At 40.5% G+C, this 20933-nt stretch overlaps 1 protein-coding gene across 1 annotated transcript in view; it reads left to right on the forward strand.

Moving 5' to 3' along the window:
* The first annotated feature begins 6488 nt into the window (after window positions 1–6488).
* ush2a (Usher syndrome 2A (autosomal recessive, mild)) overlaps window positions 6489–20933 on the forward strand; it is a 213705-nt gene continuing 199260 nt past the window's right edge. Inside the window, exons 1-3 of the mRNA XM_060880326.1 lie at window positions 6489–6602; window positions 8184–8840; window positions 10619–10784. Of these exons, the coding sequence (XP_060736309.1) occupies window positions 8365–8840; window positions 10619–10784 (642 nt within the window). The 5' untranslated portion in view covers window positions 6489–6602; window positions 8184–8364. The remainder of the gene's footprint in view (window positions 6603–8183; window positions 8841–10618; window positions 10785–20933) is intronic.

Below are 20933 nucleotides of genomic sequence, written 5' to 3' on the forward strand. Positions count from 1 at the left end.
AACAGCCTGTTCTCTTGTGAAGGCAAACTGGATCCAGTTCTCCACAGACACGAGATAGTGGGCCATCTAATTCCAAAAGGCTTGCCTTCCCCTAGAATAAGGCAAGCACCCAGCAAGCAGCACCAGTGACTGGGGCAATGGGAACATACATGGGAGCATACAGGAACAATACACCACACCATTGTAAACATCCACTAGTGTCTCATTGCAAATGTAACATCTCTCTAGGGACTGTAGGTGGAAATTAGCATTTTTTTGCTATAACCTGGCACATGACATCTCGTCTAAGAAAGAAGAGATGTCATGTTCATTCATACATTAACATAATTTACATTTACAGTATTTGGCCGATGCCTTTATCCAGTGCAAATGATATTTAATCTTATTTTTTTTATATGTTTGAGCAGTTAAGGGGTTAAGGGTCTTGCTCAACAGCTGCTTGGTGGATTGGACTGTCCAACATCTTAACCACTGAGCTACCATTTTGACATTTGCCACTGTTAACCTGAGACATGGGGGGCCTGTATGATTAAACTGACTAGATGTTGAGTAGATGCCTGTGTTCTGAATGGTGATATCTATATTTCTGTTTTTGCCATTCAGACATTCTGTTCCGAATTTGGTGAGGCTTTGAAACCAAAGAAGTTTGGGGGCAGATAGCTTACCTAGACTCCATTGATCTGATGTAATCACTTCCCAATGGCCATGAAGCATTCCACAGCAGCCCCTGTCATTCACTGGTAGGCAGCTTGCAAACTCCAAATAGTGCCCAAACAAATGGGTGGACCAGTGGAACTCAGGCATATGTGTGATTCCAATGTTACGGCTTTGATAAGGTCAAGTCTATTGTTTTCCCATTTTGAACTATTACACCTTTTTAGTGACCAGAAAAAATTTAGTTGAATGTAAGTAGGTGACTGCTCATGGTAGTAAATAAACTGAAAAGATTTTAAGTCTCTAGCCTACTGAGATAACAAAGGCTGCTGAAACATTAATCATATGTGAATCAATAAAGTGGAAATTCTTTTGTACAGCAAGGGTGAAATTGCGACTATGAAAAAAGCCAAATCAGAAAAGACTGTTTGGTTTGTAAAAATGCTGACTTTTGATAAAATTCTGACTTTAGCTCCAGCTTTAGTGCACTGCTGTAGGTTTTACTAACTCTGGCAGGGCAAGGAGGTTAATATGATGGGATGTATCATCAGCAGGCGAGGGATTTCTCACTGTGACCCTAAGGACTTCATCCATAGTGCTGCAAAGCAGAATAATGTTCAATAGCAGTTTATAGAGACAGAATCATGATATATTTTGTCATAAAACCAGATATTACTTGTATAGTTTTAGGAAGGAAATGCTTGAAACAGTGGTATATTTTCTGTAACCCAAGGGCAGGGCTCATAAGTTGGTGGATTTCACAAGACCAAAACATGCATTAAGAAAATCACGGTAGCAGAGTTGATCGATGTGAACTATGAAAAAAAAAACAAAAAACACTTAGATCAGTGACTCTAGTTTTTAAAACATAATCCATCTGTAGCAGATTGTCTGTGGCAGGTTATTCAGACACATGCATTTATGTAAATTATTCAGCTGATGACAGCTAGTCAGAGAGAGTCAGAGAGAACTTAGAGGTCAGAAAGGGACGTTTTAGGAAATCCAACATATGCGTTTATTCAAAAAAGAAAGAAAAACAGATCTAGTGTGATTAAACATTGCACACAATGCACACTATTCAGAGTAGTATTCACTGGGCCAGAAAGTGTCAGGAGTCTGTGGTATGACGTTTGGAGAACAAAGAAAGGTCATATTCATCATGAGAATGTATAGTTTGTATTTACTGCAGCCATTCTTTCATCTTAAATAACTGCTTTACATTGATCAGAGCAGCTAATATTAGAAATTACTGCGACAAACTCTAAATTATAAGGCAAAACCATTATTTAAAGAACAGGCAATATAGAATGATGTAATATCTAGGCAGCAAAAACAAGAGCAACAACACAAAAACAAAAGGCTTGGTAAGAACAAAGACTAGTGACTCTGAGTTCTTACGTTCTGGGTAGTGTAGTCCAGGACAGCTATGGAGTTGACAAACCGGCAAATTAAATTAATATGAACTGCAGGATTGGGAGGGATTAGTCAAAGCTTCTATGGGAAAACATAAAACATAACCATAATCTCTCCAATCTGTCACATTTATAGCCATCAATGATTACACATTTGAAGTTACCTGTTGCCATTCTGCCATGTTATTTGCTTATAACCTGTACTTTGCAAATCCATCTTTGGTGAATAAGAAGGCTTTATTAATTAGCAGAGTTGTCTGGTCCATGTGAATGGGTTAAATATAACCATCTCTGGAATAGCTGGAATGTGAAGGATAGAAACGGCTTCATCATTAGGTTGCTATCACTGTGGACTAAAGCTAAGACTAATTCTAATACAGGTCTTCATTCCAAACATGCTTGGCATTTGGGGACAGGTGAGATTTTAAAACTTGCTATTAGAATGAATTTTTTTTCTTATAGGAGGCAAGGAAACAATTTTCTTTAATGCAAATACAATAGAGTAACAATACGTTTAATATTATGCGTGTTTAAATGTGAGAAAACTACTACATCATACCCCTTTCCTCCATCACCTAAACCTGGGCACTGGATATTGATTCCTCTAAGTACAGAAACAGTGCTGATGTGCGTTTTAAACACCAGCAGAGGAGAGAAGGCATGCATTTACTCCGGCCCTGACATTTTTCCAGTGGAATCCTCTCTTTGGCTGTGGCCTTGCTGTAGTTTATTGATTATTAGGCTAGTGCAGTAAGCTGCTTTAGGTCATTAGGAACACTTCATTAAAAAGAGGTTAGACTACACTGTCTCTGTTCGCTAAAGTAGTAAATCCGCTGTTTTAATGTAATCCACAGATAAGGCACCTTTAAATAAAAGGTAGCTTTTAACTTTTTTTGTGGTTTTCAAATTTTAGAATATTATTTTATCTATATGTTGACATACTGTATGTAAATAACCCTCTGACAAAAAGTGAATAGCATCTATAGGAAGATATTACTACAGAACATACTAATGTGAATATTCACAAGCACACTAACATGATCTGGGTGCTATTGTCTATTGACTAATCATCTTTAGCATATAAGGAATCCCTTTCTATCCTGAGGCATCCCTGAACGGTTTGATTCTGTGGTAATGTGCTAGACAGACAGCACCTCCATTACCATCATCAGGACAACAACTGAGAGAAAAATTATTAAAAAAAAAAAAACATTTAACCCTCCAATATAACTCTGAAAGTGTGTGATTAAATTTGACTGTAAACATGAAGAGTACTTGTGTGCTGGAAAGTGTAGTCCATGGCAGTCATGTTTGTAGTACATGGTGTGTTCTGGGAAATGCAGATGCAGGCATTAACCAGACACACAAGGAAAATTAAAAACTCCATAGCTCCAGAGACATGTACAATCCATTTGTTGGGATTTCCAACACGCCACACAAAAACAATTTAAAGACAAGCAGCAGCATCACTAAAACAAAACTGATGGCAACGATTTCATTGGTTCCTTATTCTAAAGGCACTGTCACAATAGAGGGACTGAGAAAAGGGACAGTTTAATTCCATTTTATTTTTAAAGCACAATGGACATTGCCACAAAACAGCTTTAGTTTCAAATTGAGTATGTTTACCTGTATATATTCTTCAGATATCATTAAAACATTTAAAACAACCAGACCATGCTGGCTAGAATTTGGGGATAAACATAAGGAAGAAAGTGCTGACGGAAAATCTACAGTAAGTCACATCATCACTCAGAATGGCATCTCAGAAAGGTTTTTACACCGACAGAACTGTCACTTCTTATGTGACTTAATTTTTTTTCCTCACATGAACATTTACAGTATATCGTCGCTATGTCAGATGTGTGTCGAAAGAAGTAAGCTCAGTTAAGATGAATTGAGTCTTATTGAATCAAAATGCTTTTGATTCCCATCTAAAACTAATTGTCTTGCTGAAAAATCCATCTTGGGCAGATCAGATATCAGACGCCAAGAGACTGACCAAGCTGGGTGGACTTAGCTGTCAGCAAGTAGTTACAATGGTAAAGTGCTTTGGAGTAGTTTCTAAGAGTGAAGCAGGTCTGTCAAGTGTCACGCATTGAGGTCTTTTCTCACACTCTCCCGCCACACACTGTAATTCTCACGCAGAAAAACTTTTTGACTATTTATCATTTAATGTATTTGTAATGTAATATATTTAATGTGCAGCAGCGCCTAAAATGTATCTGTCTGCACCGCTGTCTCTATGGAACCGGGCAGGAATCAAGCGCGTCTCAGTTCTTAGTCAAGCCTGACACTTATCAGCCAATCAAAAAAAGAGGCTACACAATAGCCAATCAGAAAATAGCATTATCTGGGTAAGATTTAACGCAACAACCAATGAAAAAAACATTCATTAGAGAGGGTATTTTCGATGGTCGGTTTGCACAAAACCTCAACACAGCTTGTCTCTGGACGGGACATTGTCCTCAATCATGACCCTAAAAATGTCTGGGCTTGAGCTGAACTGTTTTAAATGGGAGCAACATTACAAATGATAAAGGAGTAAAAAAAAAGCCACAAACACTTACAATAAACAACACCAGTCATAATCTCTCTCTCACACACACACGCCGCACACACACACACAAACACACATTAATAAGTGGACAATTGGGGGGGGGGGGGTGGTATTACTGGGGTTTTTTAAAATGTCACTCTTGCCTGTCTTCAAAACTTGAGAGCCCTGGTGAAGTTACTGGATACAAGACTTGGCACATGCAAGTAGTTCTGGGTAAGAAAATCTACCAAATTCTATAACTGTAAATGTAATATAAATCCAGAATATATGTTATATGTGAAAATATTCAGGTCTGTGCTGCTAGAAGACAAATCAAGTTCTCTTTTGCGAAGTGAATCATGTTGTATAAATATTGTCATCAACACACAATCATTTATAAAATGTTTATTTGATTATCATTCAGTTATGTCATAAAGTTCCTCTTTAAGCAGCATACATGTTAAAGGATTGGATGAGTTTCATTACTGCATCGATTTGAAATGAATCAGTCAGTGTGGTAATCAAAAATGGATTATTAGCAATTATAATTGATTACAAGTCAATTATTACGGAAAAAGGAAAAGCAACTGAGGTGTAAAAAAAAGAATCATATTTTTAAGCCTATGCGTTAATAGGCTAGGAAGCTGATAGTTAAAATAATCCTTGTGCAAATTAACAGTTGACTAAAAGTTATCAAGATCATTCATTCATTCATTCATTTTCTACCGCTTATCCGAACTACCTCGGGTCACGGGGAGCCTGTGCCTATCTCAGGCGTCATTGGGCATCAAGGCACGATACACCCTGGACGGAGTGCCAACCCATCGCAGGGCACACACACACTCTCATTCACTCACGCAATCACACACTAGGGACAATTTTCCAGAGATGCCAATCAACCTACCATGCATGTCTTTGGACCGGGGGAGGAAACCGGAGTACCCGGAGGAAACCCCCGAGGCACGGGGAGAACATGCAAACTCCACACACACAAGGTGCACGTGGGAATCGAACCCCGACCCTGGAGGTGTGAGGCGAACGTGCTAACCACTAAGCCACCGTGCCCCCCGTTATCAAGATCAAAGTCTAATAAATCGAATCATATCGTAACAGATTCAGTGGGATCTACAAATATATCATTATCAGTAGCATTATCAAATATATAAGCATGTAAATCATATAGTTTTGTGTTCTTTTGTATCAGATTCACTGATTCGTCAAAATGGATTCGCCTTATGAAGATAAACCCTACTGTACATTGTTGTATCATATTTTAGCAGATTCAGTGGTCATCAAAACACATCATATAGTATTGTATAAATAATATTGTACAAATAATATTGTATAAAATCGAATCAGTTGATGTTTACACTTATAATAGTTTCTGATGCAGTTTGAACTCGTGTTGCTCTGATCATAATCCTCTTTGTTAGACACAGTCTCATGGTGTATGAATTAAACCTGAGTCCCTATCTTTAATCCCTTTGTCCTCCTCCCTGTCCCCCTCAGTCCAGTACCTGACTGTAGCACTGTGTCCCGCCGCTGGTTGCCTGGATACGTGCAGCGGCGTCCTCGAGCTGAGAGTGACGAGACGTGCGCGTGGAGAGAGAAGGGAAGGGAAGGGAAGGGAAGGGAAGGGAAGGGAAGGGAAGGGAAGGGAAGGGAAGGGAAGGGAAGGGAAGGGAAGGGAAGGGAAGGGAAGGGAAGGGACGGGACGGGAGGGGAGGGGAGGGGAGGGGAGGGGGGGCGTTTCGGCACTTAACGCGCTGCTCAGTCTCCTACCAGCCGCGGGGGGGAGGAGGAGGAGGGGGGAAGCGACACCATATCAACAGGTGCTTTTCCAGCAGGTTGAAGTGACGGTAGATTCTGCGTGTAGTTTCGCGCTCGTGCAAATCCGCAGACGCTCGAGCTGTTCGAGACGCAGCAGATGGCAAACTTCTCATAATCTGCTTCTGCGCTTAGTCACGAAATGTGCGTGTGTTCGGCGTGTGAACACGGTAGGTACACGTCTTATTCTTGTTTTTATCTCCTTCTTTTTTTTTTTTAGTACGTCTTATGTTAAATGTTTTAAAGTGATTCATATTAAATTCATATTAAATATGAGGTTTTATTCTGTATTAAACCCCGAGGAGATGAAGTGCTGAGGCTTGTTTGGGTTCCCTGAAATAACTAGTTTTAGTTGTGTTCCACCTTCTGCAGTGTGGAAGTCAATAATTAGTGTGAATCATTAACATTGCTGATAATTAGCTCGTGCTGAAACATCGGGCCTTTTAACAGTCAACAGTTTTTATGTCCTTTTAGTAAACATAACGTCGATAATTATGGTGAAATTATTTAACAAATGAATAATAAGGCTCAGAACAAGTGTATTACGTGTTTGGGGAAAAAAAAAACAATATTGAAACAGGACTGTTGTCAGTTATATAATAAACACACATATAACACCAATATACAGCCTCATGAATATTTATGAGGAGAATTTGCATGTTTATAGAGTTGTTAATTGGGTTTCTGCAAGTCGAATGTCCGAGTGTGGTGCAAAGTGCTGTCATGACCAGTGCTGCCAAACACACACACACACACACACACACACACACACACACACACACACACACACACACTCCCTATTTGTCACAAAAACATGATATACAGGTATGTTATTATGTGTGTATAATAAAAAGCAGCACTAATGCACCGTAGCTGTATATACTGTAGAGTAACAGTACATGTGTGCTTACATTAACTAACACACGACACTGATACCATTTTGTCAATTTTGTTCCACAACATAAACGGCTAATCTGCATTTTGTAGACACACCAGACAGGTGATGTAGATATAAACGAGTCTATACTCACCCGTCTGTGATTAGATAAGGACCTTGCACTTGGCGGTCAATACATGTTTATTTAACTCTTACTTCTTCGCAGATAGTTTAACTGGACAGTTTTTGCAAAAAAAACTTTTGTCGCATTTCAACTTAACAATTTGTATGCAATCTTTAAATGCCGTTCCTTTAACCAGTTTATGGATTGGTTGAAATGATGCTCATTCCTCCAGAACTTGATGATGATAAAGATGCTTTGTTTATGATGGATGATGAGATGTCCGGCCTCTCTGCTGCATGTGCAAGGCCTGATTGTGTGCAAACATGAGCTCAAGGTACCCATGTAATGGGAGGGTGTGACAAGAGCAGTGGCAAGTGTAGGATCAAGCTTAAACACTGTGATCCATTGTATGGTTTTGTTCATCACCAAAAAAATATTTGTATTTAAATATTTAATTAATAAGCATCGCATATCACGGTTATGACAGTCCTCGCTAACGGAAACACTAAAAGTTGAACTGCTATAAATTTGGATGGCATTTAATTCACATTTTGTTCAAGGTAAACACTTTGGTAAAAAGTCATTATTTTGTCTAAATCTGACCACCCGTACAGCACTTTGTTTGAGTAATTCACTCTTCACCTGCTTCTGCATCTGTAACGCTTTTTTTTCGGGAGCCTGGGCTTATTTGCTGTAATGTGTCGGCCTGTTTTGAAACGTTACTCATCTAATTTTTGTTTTGCTCTGCAGGTCTTCCAGAGAGACCGTAGCCAGCTCAAATCCTAGCCATCAAGTGAGGGCTTTGGCCTCCTTTTTGACATTGCAATTAAGCTACCTTACGTTTCTCAAGGAAGAAAAAAGGAAGTAAATGTCATTTCAAGCATGACAGTTCATTATTTATTTAACACTGAGACACTTTTCTCTGCCAGGCATGGTTTGGTTCTTTAGGCACAAAGGGACAATGTTATTTCTCTACACCCTCTGTGTTACTGTTGCCCTCAGCCCTGTGGCAGCTCAGGGCTCTTTTCCCAGGCTGGAGAATATCGCAGCCTACAAATCCGTTAGCGTGGCACCAAGTGAGGCAACGTGTGGTTTTCCAGAGCGCAGTACCTTCTGCCAAGCTGCTCGCACTCAGGATGACCTCCTCACCTGTTCACAGCAGTTTTGCATTCAGGACTGTCCATATCGCTCATCCACACCGCCTCACACTGACCTCCTTGACTGGCAGGTGGACACATGTGTGACAGGTGAGAGCCAGGATTTGCGCCCGGGCTCAGAGACTGGATCTGTTAGCTTCATGTTTCGAAACCAGAGTGCCTGCTTGGCTTCTCGCTCTGCTCCAAACCTGGGACAAGAAGGATCATTTACCATAACAGTTTGGCTGAAACTTGAAGACACCTCTGTAATGTAAGTAGACCCATTGCTAGAACTTTCACTTAAGCACCTAAGATGTTCAACACAAAGCATTTGCTGTCACATTAGAACTAATATCTTAGCTAATAGTTCAGATCAGATTCTCTCCTCTGACTTACATGGATTAGGATTTTAAGAGACATTTTGAATTGGAACCAAATCCGTAGAAGCTTAGTCATTTGTTTTACCAACAGAACACCTCCATCCCATCACCCCCACCACCACCATGCCCTTTCCTGTGTGCCAAAAACTAGAAACCGATAAACCTGAAAATATCAGCAAATTCTCCAAGGTTGTGGAACTATACTATATGTGCAATACAATAGACCACATGCTGGTACTTATAAGTCACTCTGTGAGAAGTTGGTTTGAATTTAATTTGTAATATGCCGTCTTGTCATGTTGGGAGGGAAAAAGCTCCTCATTTCCCCACCTATGCTGCCCAAACAAGACCAGCTGTGGCCAGTTTTAGATCAATGAAACGAAATTGCTGCAGTGTTTTCCGAGCTGTGGCAAGGGGGGAAAAAGGAGTATCATCTCAAAGGCCACTTTGTTTTTTTTCACAGCCTAGAAAATGATATAGTTGAAAGTGAGTGATAGGATGAAAGGACAGAGGGAGAGAGAGAGAGAGAGAGACTCATGAAGAACTACTGCTTGGACATTTTAGATCAAGTGTAGAGGATGAAAAGGGAGACAAGTCACAGGCGCGCGGTATCGAAAAAATAAATAATTGAGTCGGTTCAACTGTAGCGAGAGAGAGCTTCGAATTCTCACCCTGAAGTGGCAGCAGCTGTGACAACAAGCGTACATGTTGATTAATTCTTCTCTTAGTGAATTAATGGGACTCTGTTTAATATCAACTGGAGCACTCTCCTCAGTAACATGACATAAAAATATGCAGGACGGCGTCTCGCTTCAGAAACGCTCACCTTAGTGAATGCTAAAGTGCTGGCATTTCCCCAGCGGAGAAACTCGGCCTAATTGCAAGTAGAGCATGCAGGAAAGTGCGGCTTGCAGGTGAGGTGGCTGGCACTGGAGGACCAGACCCAACTCGAACGCAAACACGTTGCGTTATGATTTATTGGATGCGGTGGCCCGTGTTCCTAAACGCTCCTGTTTCCCTGTAAAATGCTAGTAATGGGATCTCATTTGACATTAAATGAGGAGGATTTCAAGTAACAAGAAAAAGGCAAATGGATTGATATTGAAAAGTGCATAAACATCAACACTGTGCCCATTTGAAAGGAATTTCCTAAGAAAAAAGCTGCTGTAGGATCATAGCAGGGCATCAACCTCTTTATGTCATGTACTGAACAAAGCATCAGCTGTGAGCCTTCTGGTGCTGTATCGTATTCCTTCTCCATCAGATCAGGTCTAGATTTGAACTTATAGTTATGATCAGGTTGTTCCATCGAGGGTAAACTGATGATTGGTGTCGAGTTTGGCATTTCAGAACAAAAGTGCATTATTCAGGGAGCTGCAGGATAGAATTTAGGTCTGTATGCCGTCTAAAATACAAAAGGCTTACAATATGTAATAACATAAAATACATTATATACTGTAGAAACTCGCCCATGATTCTGTTAATGTGTCTGTTTTCCTTAAAATGTAATTTGCAAAATAAATAATCAGGATATTAATGAGAAGATATGAACCTTGCAAGCAGATATTTATCACAGCTTTCAAATGTCATGGTTTGTTAAAGCAATGTATCTACAACACAGGGATTCGAACCCTTTGTTTGTTCCTTTGATTTTCTTTTTCATGGACAGGACGGTGTTTGAGAAGAGGAGCACTGACCGGCTGGTGTTCCTGCTGACCGTTTCAGAAATGGACGTCCAGTTCTACTACGGCGTTCAGAATGGCCAGAACTTCTCCATAACCATAAAAACTGCAGGCCACCTACAAAAAGGCCAGTGGACACACGTGGCCTTACAGGTAGGATGTATACGTCTGCTGTGCTGTTTCCACTGACCGGTTGCCAGGTCACACACCTTCTCCAAGGGAGCAATGACAAATTTCTGACCTCGCCACCATATACCGAGGTACATCACACTGTTTGTGGCAGAGCTGAGGAGTTGTGTTTTTGGCATCGGCCCAAAAGCTATCAAACGCCATAATTTGCTTGATCAGACCTCATCTACAAGGTGGCTGTGGCGGGTACTAATCCTTGTCCATCCATATTCTCGGTAATTAGCCTGGTGGAAGATATTGATATTAATATCGCATCAGAAAAGCCGCAGCAGGTTCACGCTGAACCCGTGTCACAACAGATTTCCGACCCGGATAAGATGCATGAACGGAAGGCGTTAATTACAGGGGTAAACATCTGTTTTCTCACAGCTGCGGGGGCACAGAGGGCAGAGAATGAGAGCGCAGCCTTCATTCACGCCCTTCCCTGCATAAATAATACCGCAACCCAACAGAACACTTTATAACCAAGTTCCCTGGGCTTCGCTTTAGAGAGTCATGTAAAAAAAGAAAAAAAAAGTTTGCCAGTGTCTCACGATACCGTTTTTTGTTTTGCATGAAGGTAATTTCCTTTTGATTTTATTCTGATGCAATTCCGGGTCATTGGTGGTTAAGAAATGATTGATATGCTCCGTGCTGTTTCTTAATCAGCTTCAGGAACCTTTTTATGCTTCTTGCATTTCTTTGCACAGACAGGCCCATGAGTCTTGGAGCCCTCGCCACGTTCGGCATTGTAAGTGAGTGCCGGTATCTCCGTGTTGGTAAATGAAAGGGGAGAAAAGGGATGGGAGATACTGGGACATCATCAGCATTGTAAGCGAACAGAGAGCTCTGTCTGCAGAGAGTATTATCTTTCAATAGCAGTGATTATTGTGGCTTTAAATTGCCGTCGTTCCGATTATGAATCGCAGGCCGACTTCTGGGACAGAAAACATTATTATGATAATAGAATCCTACCCACAATTCATAGGTAATAAGTTCCCTGCTGGGTGTCGGCTATGGCGCGGGCTCTTAGCTGTCCGGGTTGGACTTTCATCTGCAGGCTAGCTAGTATATGACGTGGAGAAAATGGGCCTATTTTCAGCCATTTACTCGATGTGCAGTCGGATTTTAACCACAATTCAGTATCGACATGCTCTAGTTTATTCCTGCTGTGTTGCTCACGGTGCCTCATCTCTGATTGTAACAAAATGGCAAGTCTTCATTATTTTATTTTGATTGAAGGATACGGACACAGAAGCTTATCAATATAGCTGTCACTGTTAATTATTGAAAATAAAAATCCAACTATTAATACTTGTACAGACAGTTATTAACAATACATGATGGTTCCTACATTTATAAAATAAATGCTACATTTAAGCTCTGTGTGAATATATAGTACTTTCTCCATAATAACTTTGTGTAATGCAATTCCTCAACTATTTTAATCATATATAATACACACTCACTGCTCAATTTATTAGGAACAATTTATTGCTTGTTTATGCATTTATCCAATCAACCAGTCATGTAGCAGCGGCACTGTGCATGTAGATACAGGTCAAGAGCTTCACTTATGCCCCTTTTCCACCGAGGCAGTTCGAGTGCTGGTTCGGAGCCAGAGCCTAATTTAGAACCAGTTCTTTCTTTTTCGACACCCAAAGCACCGGCTCTGAACCAGGAAAAGTGGTTCTTAAGTAGCACCAAAACGTTGCTGGTCTAGACTTAAGAACCGCTTGTGTCAGTGGCTGGGGGCGGGGCTACTGTTAGCGTATTTGATAATATACCTTAAGTATAGTAATGTTTAATACACTTTTACTTTACCGCGATATGATACATTATCAGCTCACGATAGTAAGTAGCTACATGCTAAGGCTAACTTTTTACTGTGTTAATGATAAAATAACGTTATGTACTTTCTCGATTACAACCTCCGTTTATACAGATTACATGGAGCTGCACGTACACGTTGGATTCGCTACGTTTGGGTGTTAATGTAGGTTCACAAAGCCATGAGCATTAACTGTAAAGCAACATCCGCCATTGTTGATGTGTTTGTGTTTGCCGCTGCTGCGCTAAAGTTGCTGGGACACGTATACAGTGACGTCAGACTCGGCTCTGTGATGACTCTTTAGCCGGTGGAAAGACAAACCGGTTCTTAGAAGGTTCGCCAGTGAAACCAACTTTGAACCAGCACCAGTGCTAGCTCTGAACCAGCACCCGGTTCTTTTTGGTGGAAAAGGGGCATTAATGTTCACACGTCATGATCAAACATCAGAACAAAGCACTAGCGTGATCTGTTACTCTAACCTTAGCAGGGTTGTTGGTACCAGATGGGCTGGTTTTGAGTATTTCAGAAACTGCTGATCTCGTGGGATTTTCACCCAGATCAGTCTTTAGGATTTACACAGAATGGTGTAAAAATGCCATCAGGCTGAAACATGTTGCTGAAGAGAGAGAGAGCTCAGAGGACAATGTTAGGAATGGTTTGAGCTGAAAAGCTGTAATCGGTCTTTACAGCAGCGGTGAGCAGAAAAGCATCACAAAACATTTGAAATCATCTATTAATAAAAACAAAATGTAGGCTTGTACTGTTGCAGTGTAATTATATAAGTAAGGTAGTTAATAGTACTGTTACTATGGAAAGCCTTTCAACTACAAAAATACAAGTCTATACAAGTCTACTATAATTGTGTACTTGTAGCAGCTCTAATTATCAGTGCTGGTGGTGATTCTGACCAGACGCAGGGGTCAGATACAGTGACACTAATCTGCTCAGGTCTAGAAAACAAAAAAACAGCAATGTTTTTGGCAGATATTTGGCTTACTGGCAGGAGGTTATTGTGAGTTTAAATCTCGAGAAATGACATCTGATCATCTAATCGTCCATTATCTTAGCCAGGCTAGCTTTGATGGCTGTCAGGCCACTGTCTTAACTTGGTTTCTCTTGAAGTCTGTGTATATTCAGAGGGAACTTAAAAGTCTATAGGAGAGCTTTGGGACAACACGCAGAAGGAACATGGTATAGCGTTTAGAAGGGGGCAGGATATCGCTTTCCTACTCCCCCTTCAGATGACGACGAGAAGCGACCGGGCTTCAGCCGTTTGTTTTGGAGCGTAACTCGTGATCATCTGCCACCACCTCCTCACACCCCCTCTCAGTGGATATGGGCTGTAATTGAGATCATGCAAGTTCCACATGCGATTTCACACAGGAAAGTACAAGCAGTACAAAGGACAAGTTTCTTTCTCAGAACGTCCTTTAGTTTGCAAATGTTAGTTGACAAACTCGACCAGGATGCAAAGAGGAAAATTTGGGAAAGAAGACATCTTGTTTAGATCAACCCCTGGCAGAGATGAACACATTTGTCAGCAGCAGTTAGCTTGTCGTAACAGAATACATCATGTTTTAGGTCCGAGAGGTTAAGCCTCGTTTTATGTAACGGAGCTCCTCGATTACGAGTGAAGTCATGATCATCGCCAGCCAACATCCTGTATGCTGTGTTTGCCAGGCTGTTATGTCTGATCTCACTTTTCATTTGGACACAATGCGGTGCTGAGTGTTAGAGGCTCATGTGTTGGAGTTCAAAGCTTGTTCTTGCTTTAAACCTAAAAGAAGCTACTAGATTGTATTATACTATATTTTGGGTTTTACTAGGGTACTTAAAAATAACATATTTATACACCTTTATGTAGTCTCAACTTATATCTTTTTATCTTGTACTGAAACAAGGTTTTTATTTTATTTTATTTCTCAACCTGCACCAAAGAATTCAATTCAAATTACATTCTGGACTTGTTGATGATTGTTGGCCAAATTTTAATAGACTTGCTTAATCAATAAGCATTTTAATCATTTAGCTACTAATTCAACAAGAACAATTGTTAATGTAAGCATTGTAACTCTTTCTGAACTACAGTCATTACTTTGACTCTTCTAGTTTTCTCTCGAGCCAATGGAATATAAACTTTGAATTTCACTTACTGATACGATGACTTCAAGAGTATGTGATGTGGTTTAATTGTCTCTTTTTTCGCGCACATTTACAACTTTCAGAGAATCCCTGAGGGTAAAGAGAATTTTTGTGCACATTTACAGCCTTCAGCTCGGGTCTTGGCATTGGCTGGGGTGTTTCGATCTGGCGATTGCACACCGCAGTGGGTGCAGGTTCTTTGGGAGATGTTTCATTTCGGTCACTCCAAAATTCCAAGCTCTTGCTCGAACTCGAACGCACACATGGCTCATCACCTTGCTTGAACTTATGTAGATATGTAGGCCAGCCAGTCCATTGCCTGATCCCCTCCAGCCAGAGTAATCTAGGAATCACAGGGAGGTGGGAGGAGGAATTAGTGCTGGCTGCATTGTTTCTCAAGTATCCTGTCAATGGGGCGAGGAAAAGAGCACACCGGGTAAAAAAAAAGCCTGGAAGTGCTTAGTTCATGCAACTATGGAGAAAGAATTGGCATTTATTAATATTGAATTAATCCTGAAATGCAGAGTGTAACTAACCGCTAGCTGTTGTAGTCGTTGTCTAGATGATGTAAAGTTGTATGTAAAGCCTTGTGTGAATTATTTAGTATTTTACTATAACAGCAGCTGCAGAAGTAACTTAAAACCCCACTTAATGCACAATCCTGTCCATGTCATAAACGACTCCAAGTGTAAGATTATGTTCTGTGAGTAAACTTTGGTGAAGTAGGAGGCTGCAGGTCTGGCACCGGAGACACGAGCACCAGCATCAGGCTGCTCTCTCGGATCTCTGGCCGCGGGTCAGCCGACCTCTCCGAGTGGTTCGTTTCACCCCGAGTGATGGAGACTGATTGGCAGCATCCGTGAAGGTGAAGCAAGGTGAAAAAAAAAAAAAAAAGAGCTTCCACCTTACCCTGGCTCTCTCTCCGCAGGTGCCCGGAGCTGAAAGGCCATAGACACTTTATAAATCACCCCAAAATGTTGACAGCAAATTAGTGTGTGCTGCCATGAGTTCCAAAAACTGACTTTAACAGGAGAAATGGAAGGATGGACGTTAGGCTGCGAAAGGAATACGGTGAAAACACTAACGGGGCTTTTGAAAAATAAAGTATAAGAACTCTTTTCTGTGCTGAATCATATCAATTCTAGTGAAGGATTATGGTAACTTGGTTTTTGCTTGGTCTATAAGGGACATTATTTCTGTATACCAGACCATGTAATGTTCAATTCAATTCAAGTTTATTTGTATAGCGCTTTTTACAACTGACATTGTCTCAAAGCAGCTTTACAGAACATAAACATAGAACAAAAGGTTATTATAAAGAATAATATAAAGATATAATATAAGAATGCACAATTCAAGATTAATATTAGATATATTTAAATGTGTTTGTATTTATCCCCAATGAGCAAGGTGACTCAGGCAGCAGTGGCAAGGAAAACTCCCTAGAATGGAAGGAAGAAACCTTGAGAGGAACCAGACTCAAAGGGGAACCTCATCCTCATATGGGTGACACTCGGGGTGTGATTATAAATATACAGTCAGACAAATGTTGTATTGATGCAAAAGACCACATGGAGTTGGCGTCTCCTCTTTAGTATAGCAGAGTCTAACTGGAGCTGGTAGATCTCTAGATGCCTCAGGATCCTCACAGAGTTGCTCTCATCTCAGTCTTCGTCGCACGGAAAACGATCGGAGCTGGTACAATTTCTGGATGCCTCTGGATGGGTAGAAAGAGAAAAGCAGTGGAGAGGGATTAGCATGGCTGCTGTTCATAATATTAGCAAGTCTGATGTAATATTGCACAATATTACAGGATGTATTATGTGTACGCCTGACTAAAGCGATGAGTTTTTAATCTACATTTAAACTGGGAAAGTGTGTCTGAGCCCCGAACACTATCAGGAAGACTATTCCAAAGTTTACGAAAATGCTCTAAGACTTTAGTAGACTTAGATATTCTGGGAACTACCAAAAGTGCTGAGTTTTGTGATCTCAGAGACCGTGAAGGATTGTAACATGTTAAAAGACTAGTTAGATACATGGGAGCTAAACCATTTAGAGCAAAATAAGAACTGTGGCAGCTGCATTTTGGTCTAGCTGTAGCCTATTTATTGAAGATGCAGGACAACCACCTAGTAATGCATTACAATAGTCCAGTCTGGAGGTCATGAATGCATGAACTAGCTTCTCAGCATCAGATACAGATAGGATGTTTCTTAGCTTGGCAATATTTCTAAGGTGGAAGAAGGCTGTTTTTGTAATATGGGCGATATGATTTTCAAAAGACAAGTTGCTGTCTAATATAACACCCAGGTCTTTCACTGTCGAGATAGTAGTTACAGTACATCCCTCTAAATGGAAGTTGAATTGTGAGAGCTTCTGTGTATGGTTTTTGGGCCAATAAGTAATATTTCTGCCTTACCAGTATTTAACAATAGAAAATTACAGATCATTCAGTCTTTTATCTCTTTAAAGGACTCAGTTAATATGGACAATTTAGCTATTTCATCTGGTTTTGATGAGATATATAACAGTGTATCGTCAACATTGTCTTACCAGTGACCGTTTTTCTTTCTATTTTTAGCAAGTCTGTGAAAATCTCCAGTTCCCAGACACAAATCAGACTGGTCAGTATTGAGTACCGAGCCATGCCGACGTATTGCAAAGCTTTTTGGTAACTGGCCACAGGCTGATGCACTATGAAGAACCTCCAGACACGTTAAATCTTGCTGGCCGTGATGGACAGGCACGTAGCTGTCAGAGCAGCAGGGCTCTGCAGATGTTTTGGCACTTAATGCAGCCTTTGTTGAACTCCATGTTTAACTCCAGCATTCATCGGCTATCATGCACTTACAGTATTATTGGTGAAAAATACACAGTCAGGTCAAAGTGACTCGACTCGAAGAACTAAGACGAAGACTTATTTAAGGAGCTTCATCTATAACAGAAGAGCTTTACAGAAGCCGTCTTATATAAACATACATGCTTCGTGTGTGTGTGTGTGTGTGTGTGGACAGAATGAACTTAGCAGTCAGCATCAGGCACCGCCCCTCAATCTGATAGCTGTCAGGAGACGGATGGGCTGAGCGTGACTCTCTGGCCCCGGTGTCTGCGTTTAGAACAGTGTACAGAAAAGTCATATAAAAAAATCAAATCAAATGCAGAAAATCAAAACAACAGTTAATTCCTGACCAGTGTATCCTGTTGCCACAACAAATATTCCTGCCTTTACTGGCAGCAAATAACAGTGATCTGGATTTTGCCTCAAACTCATGTAATTGCTCATGTATCTTATAATCTAAATACGTTAAAATTGTATGGTGCAAAACTGTGTAAATATAAAGCAAATCTGAGGTCTAATCTGTAATTAGAGCATTCTTACATTTAAACGATGTCATTATGCTGTTTTCCTTTTAAAAATAATAAATGATTTTTATCATTCAGATTTTTTAAACCAGTGTGACTCACCTGTTATTAGTGTTTATAGTCCCACATAAAGATTTGAAAGATTTGCACTTCAACAATAGTTTATGCCCAAGACTCCGCAGCAATCTCACACAGAGGCTGCGGATTTGTGCTGTCGAAAAACTGCTGCCGTGATCATTAAGACTGTCCTGTGATCATTCCTGGTTCTCTTCTAAATCTTGGTCCTCTTGAGGTTTTCAAGTCTTTTCAGGAAGCGTTTCATTGTCCCTGTCACCTCTGGCATTGTTCACTAGGGATCTGAGGAGGCTTACACTCGGAGGCATTTTCCGAAAATTTCTTGAAATATAGTCTTTGTCCTTTTCCCCCCTTTAGACTGCTGCACATTTCCGACTAAATAAATACAAGTGGGATGATGCTGGAAAACATTTACACTTACTCACTAACTAACTAGCTTAGTGTTTAAAAAAAGCTCTTTTACTTTTACCCTTTCATATAGATGGTGTTTCAGGTTGGACCTTGTCTCAGACTTACCCCAGGACAGTGTGAAGCGCACATGCAAATTAAGCATAAGAATGTACTGCTGGATTATTCAAATCCATTAGCTCCAGAGAAGTACATAGGACTAGTAGGAGTTTGGCTTTGTCTGTGTCTGGAGATTTGAATAATTCTGTTTTAACCTGTTCTGTTATCCTTACTAGGCTTGTGTGACGGTGAACACGCAGCACTTCATTTATTCACCTATTCACACAGCTTTCATGCTCAGTGTAACCTTCAGCTCCACTCCATCCTCAAACTCTTTCCCAGAACACACCGTGGCCTACAAGCATGGACGCCACTGTAGGGAAGTTGGAAGTCCGAGGTGTGTTATCGCTTAGCAAGCTACAAAATAGTTTGTATATAAATAAGCTTTTTTTATCTCTTCCTGGAAATGAACAGACATTGAACACTGGGGTGTTTTTTTTTGTTTGTTTGTTGGTTGGTTTTGAATACATTTTTAGAAGCCACTGTAAACTTTATCAGTACATATTATATCACAATTGGGAAGTGGTAGCTCAGTGGTTAAGGTGTTGGACTACTGATCTGAAGGTCCAGGTCCACCAAGATGCCACTGAAGGGCCCCTGAGCAAGGCCCTTAACCCTCAGTTGCTCAGTTGTATAAATTGAAATAAAAATGTAAGTCACTCTGGATCAGGGTGTCTGCGTAATGCAGTAAATGTTTGTACTTTGTGCTGAGAATTAGGTTGTTTTATTCCCTCTTAAATGTTAAACAGTTTGTAATAACTTGCCACAAATGCATAATAATCAGCAAAATCAGCTTTTGAGACCGATGCTGCATCTGTTGATTCCACCATGTTTTAATACTGACGTCTACACACTCGTAATTACGACTCTTAAGTGGGATTTGTCATTCTTGTGCATTCGTCTCGTGAATACGATCTTTCCAACATTACACACGACACTCCACCCCACCCTCGCGTTCACACTCAGCCCTTTTCATTTACACACATTCTATATAAACAGAGCTTCTACATTTAAGCAGTCAGCAGTGCAAACTCAGAGCTCACTAAAGCTGCGGCCCAAATCACATCCTTTTTCTACTTTTCTGTCCTACGCTGAAAACCCAAAAAAGAAGACGTGTAGTTCAGGCAACCGGACGGTTTATTTATTCAACCGAAAAAACGGAGTGGGAAATGTCAGACACGTCATGCACACAACCCTCACAGCTTTGCTTATGTAGCAGAAGAGTGGTGAGATGAGAGGACAGATTTTCAGTGTAGCTGACGACACACCAGTGGACAAGACTTCTTATTAATGTCTAACGTTGCATTCTGTGTGTTTCACATCGATCTGTCTGAGAAACGGTTTATACTTCGGTTATTGCTACATTTGAGATTAATCCCATCTAAAAATCATACACGGTTGCCGTGTGTTGTGTGTCATTTAGGACACAGCTAAAGACATTTGTTCATGTACCACAGTTTTCTATAATTCCTGGTTTTAATCATTTGCTTTTGCTTTGTTGTCTTGTTTGCTGATCTCCTGACCCTTTCCGTGGTCTTGGACATTTCTGGTATTGTGATTAAACCTACAGTATACTGTCTATCCTGAGCTGCATTCACATCTGTCTTACAGTAACACATCACCCAGATGTATTTTTATTTCTTTTTTTAATTGGTTTAAAAGCTGCAGAATAAAGCTGTTGATCTGGGTCCTAAGACTAATCAGAACAATCTTGGCATATTTATAAAAAAAAAAAACAACAACACAAAAACAATGTGCATCAACAGTCATCTTACTCACAAACACTAGAGAGGTTTCTAATCAATGTGACAGAGTCAGAGGCCTTTTCTAGGAACCTTTAGGATTATGGGGGGAAAAAGCACTTATTTTACTAAGAGTAGACATTTGTCACGGACACACCGGTGCGTGGAAAAGCAAGGCGAAAAGCCCAGAGTTGCAATCTGGTTAGCAAAAATGATTCGTGTTCCTTTCGGTCACGGCGAGGAAGAGAGGAAAAAGAAATAGATCTCTGATATGCTTTCTGCTTAAAGCATAGCCTTCCAAGAGTTATTACCTTTATTAAAAGCACTGACACGTCGCCTTATATATTTCCGCCTTCTCCCACGCCACCGAGACAATTTTCTTTTCTTAAATAAACTGTCATGCTAGTGTTAATTTATCGCCGCCACCCTCATTGTGGGAGAAGGCAGGGCTGATATAAAACATGTATATAT

The sequence above is a fragment of the Tachysurus vachellii genome, chromosome 10, assembly GCF_030014155.1.
Source record: "Tachysurus vachellii isolate PV-2020 chromosome 10, HZAU_Pvac_v1, whole genome shotgun sequence".
In the NCBI taxonomy this organism is placed as follows: domain Eukaryota; kingdom Metazoa; phylum Chordata; class Actinopteri; order Siluriformes; family Bagridae; genus Tachysurus; species Tachysurus vachellii.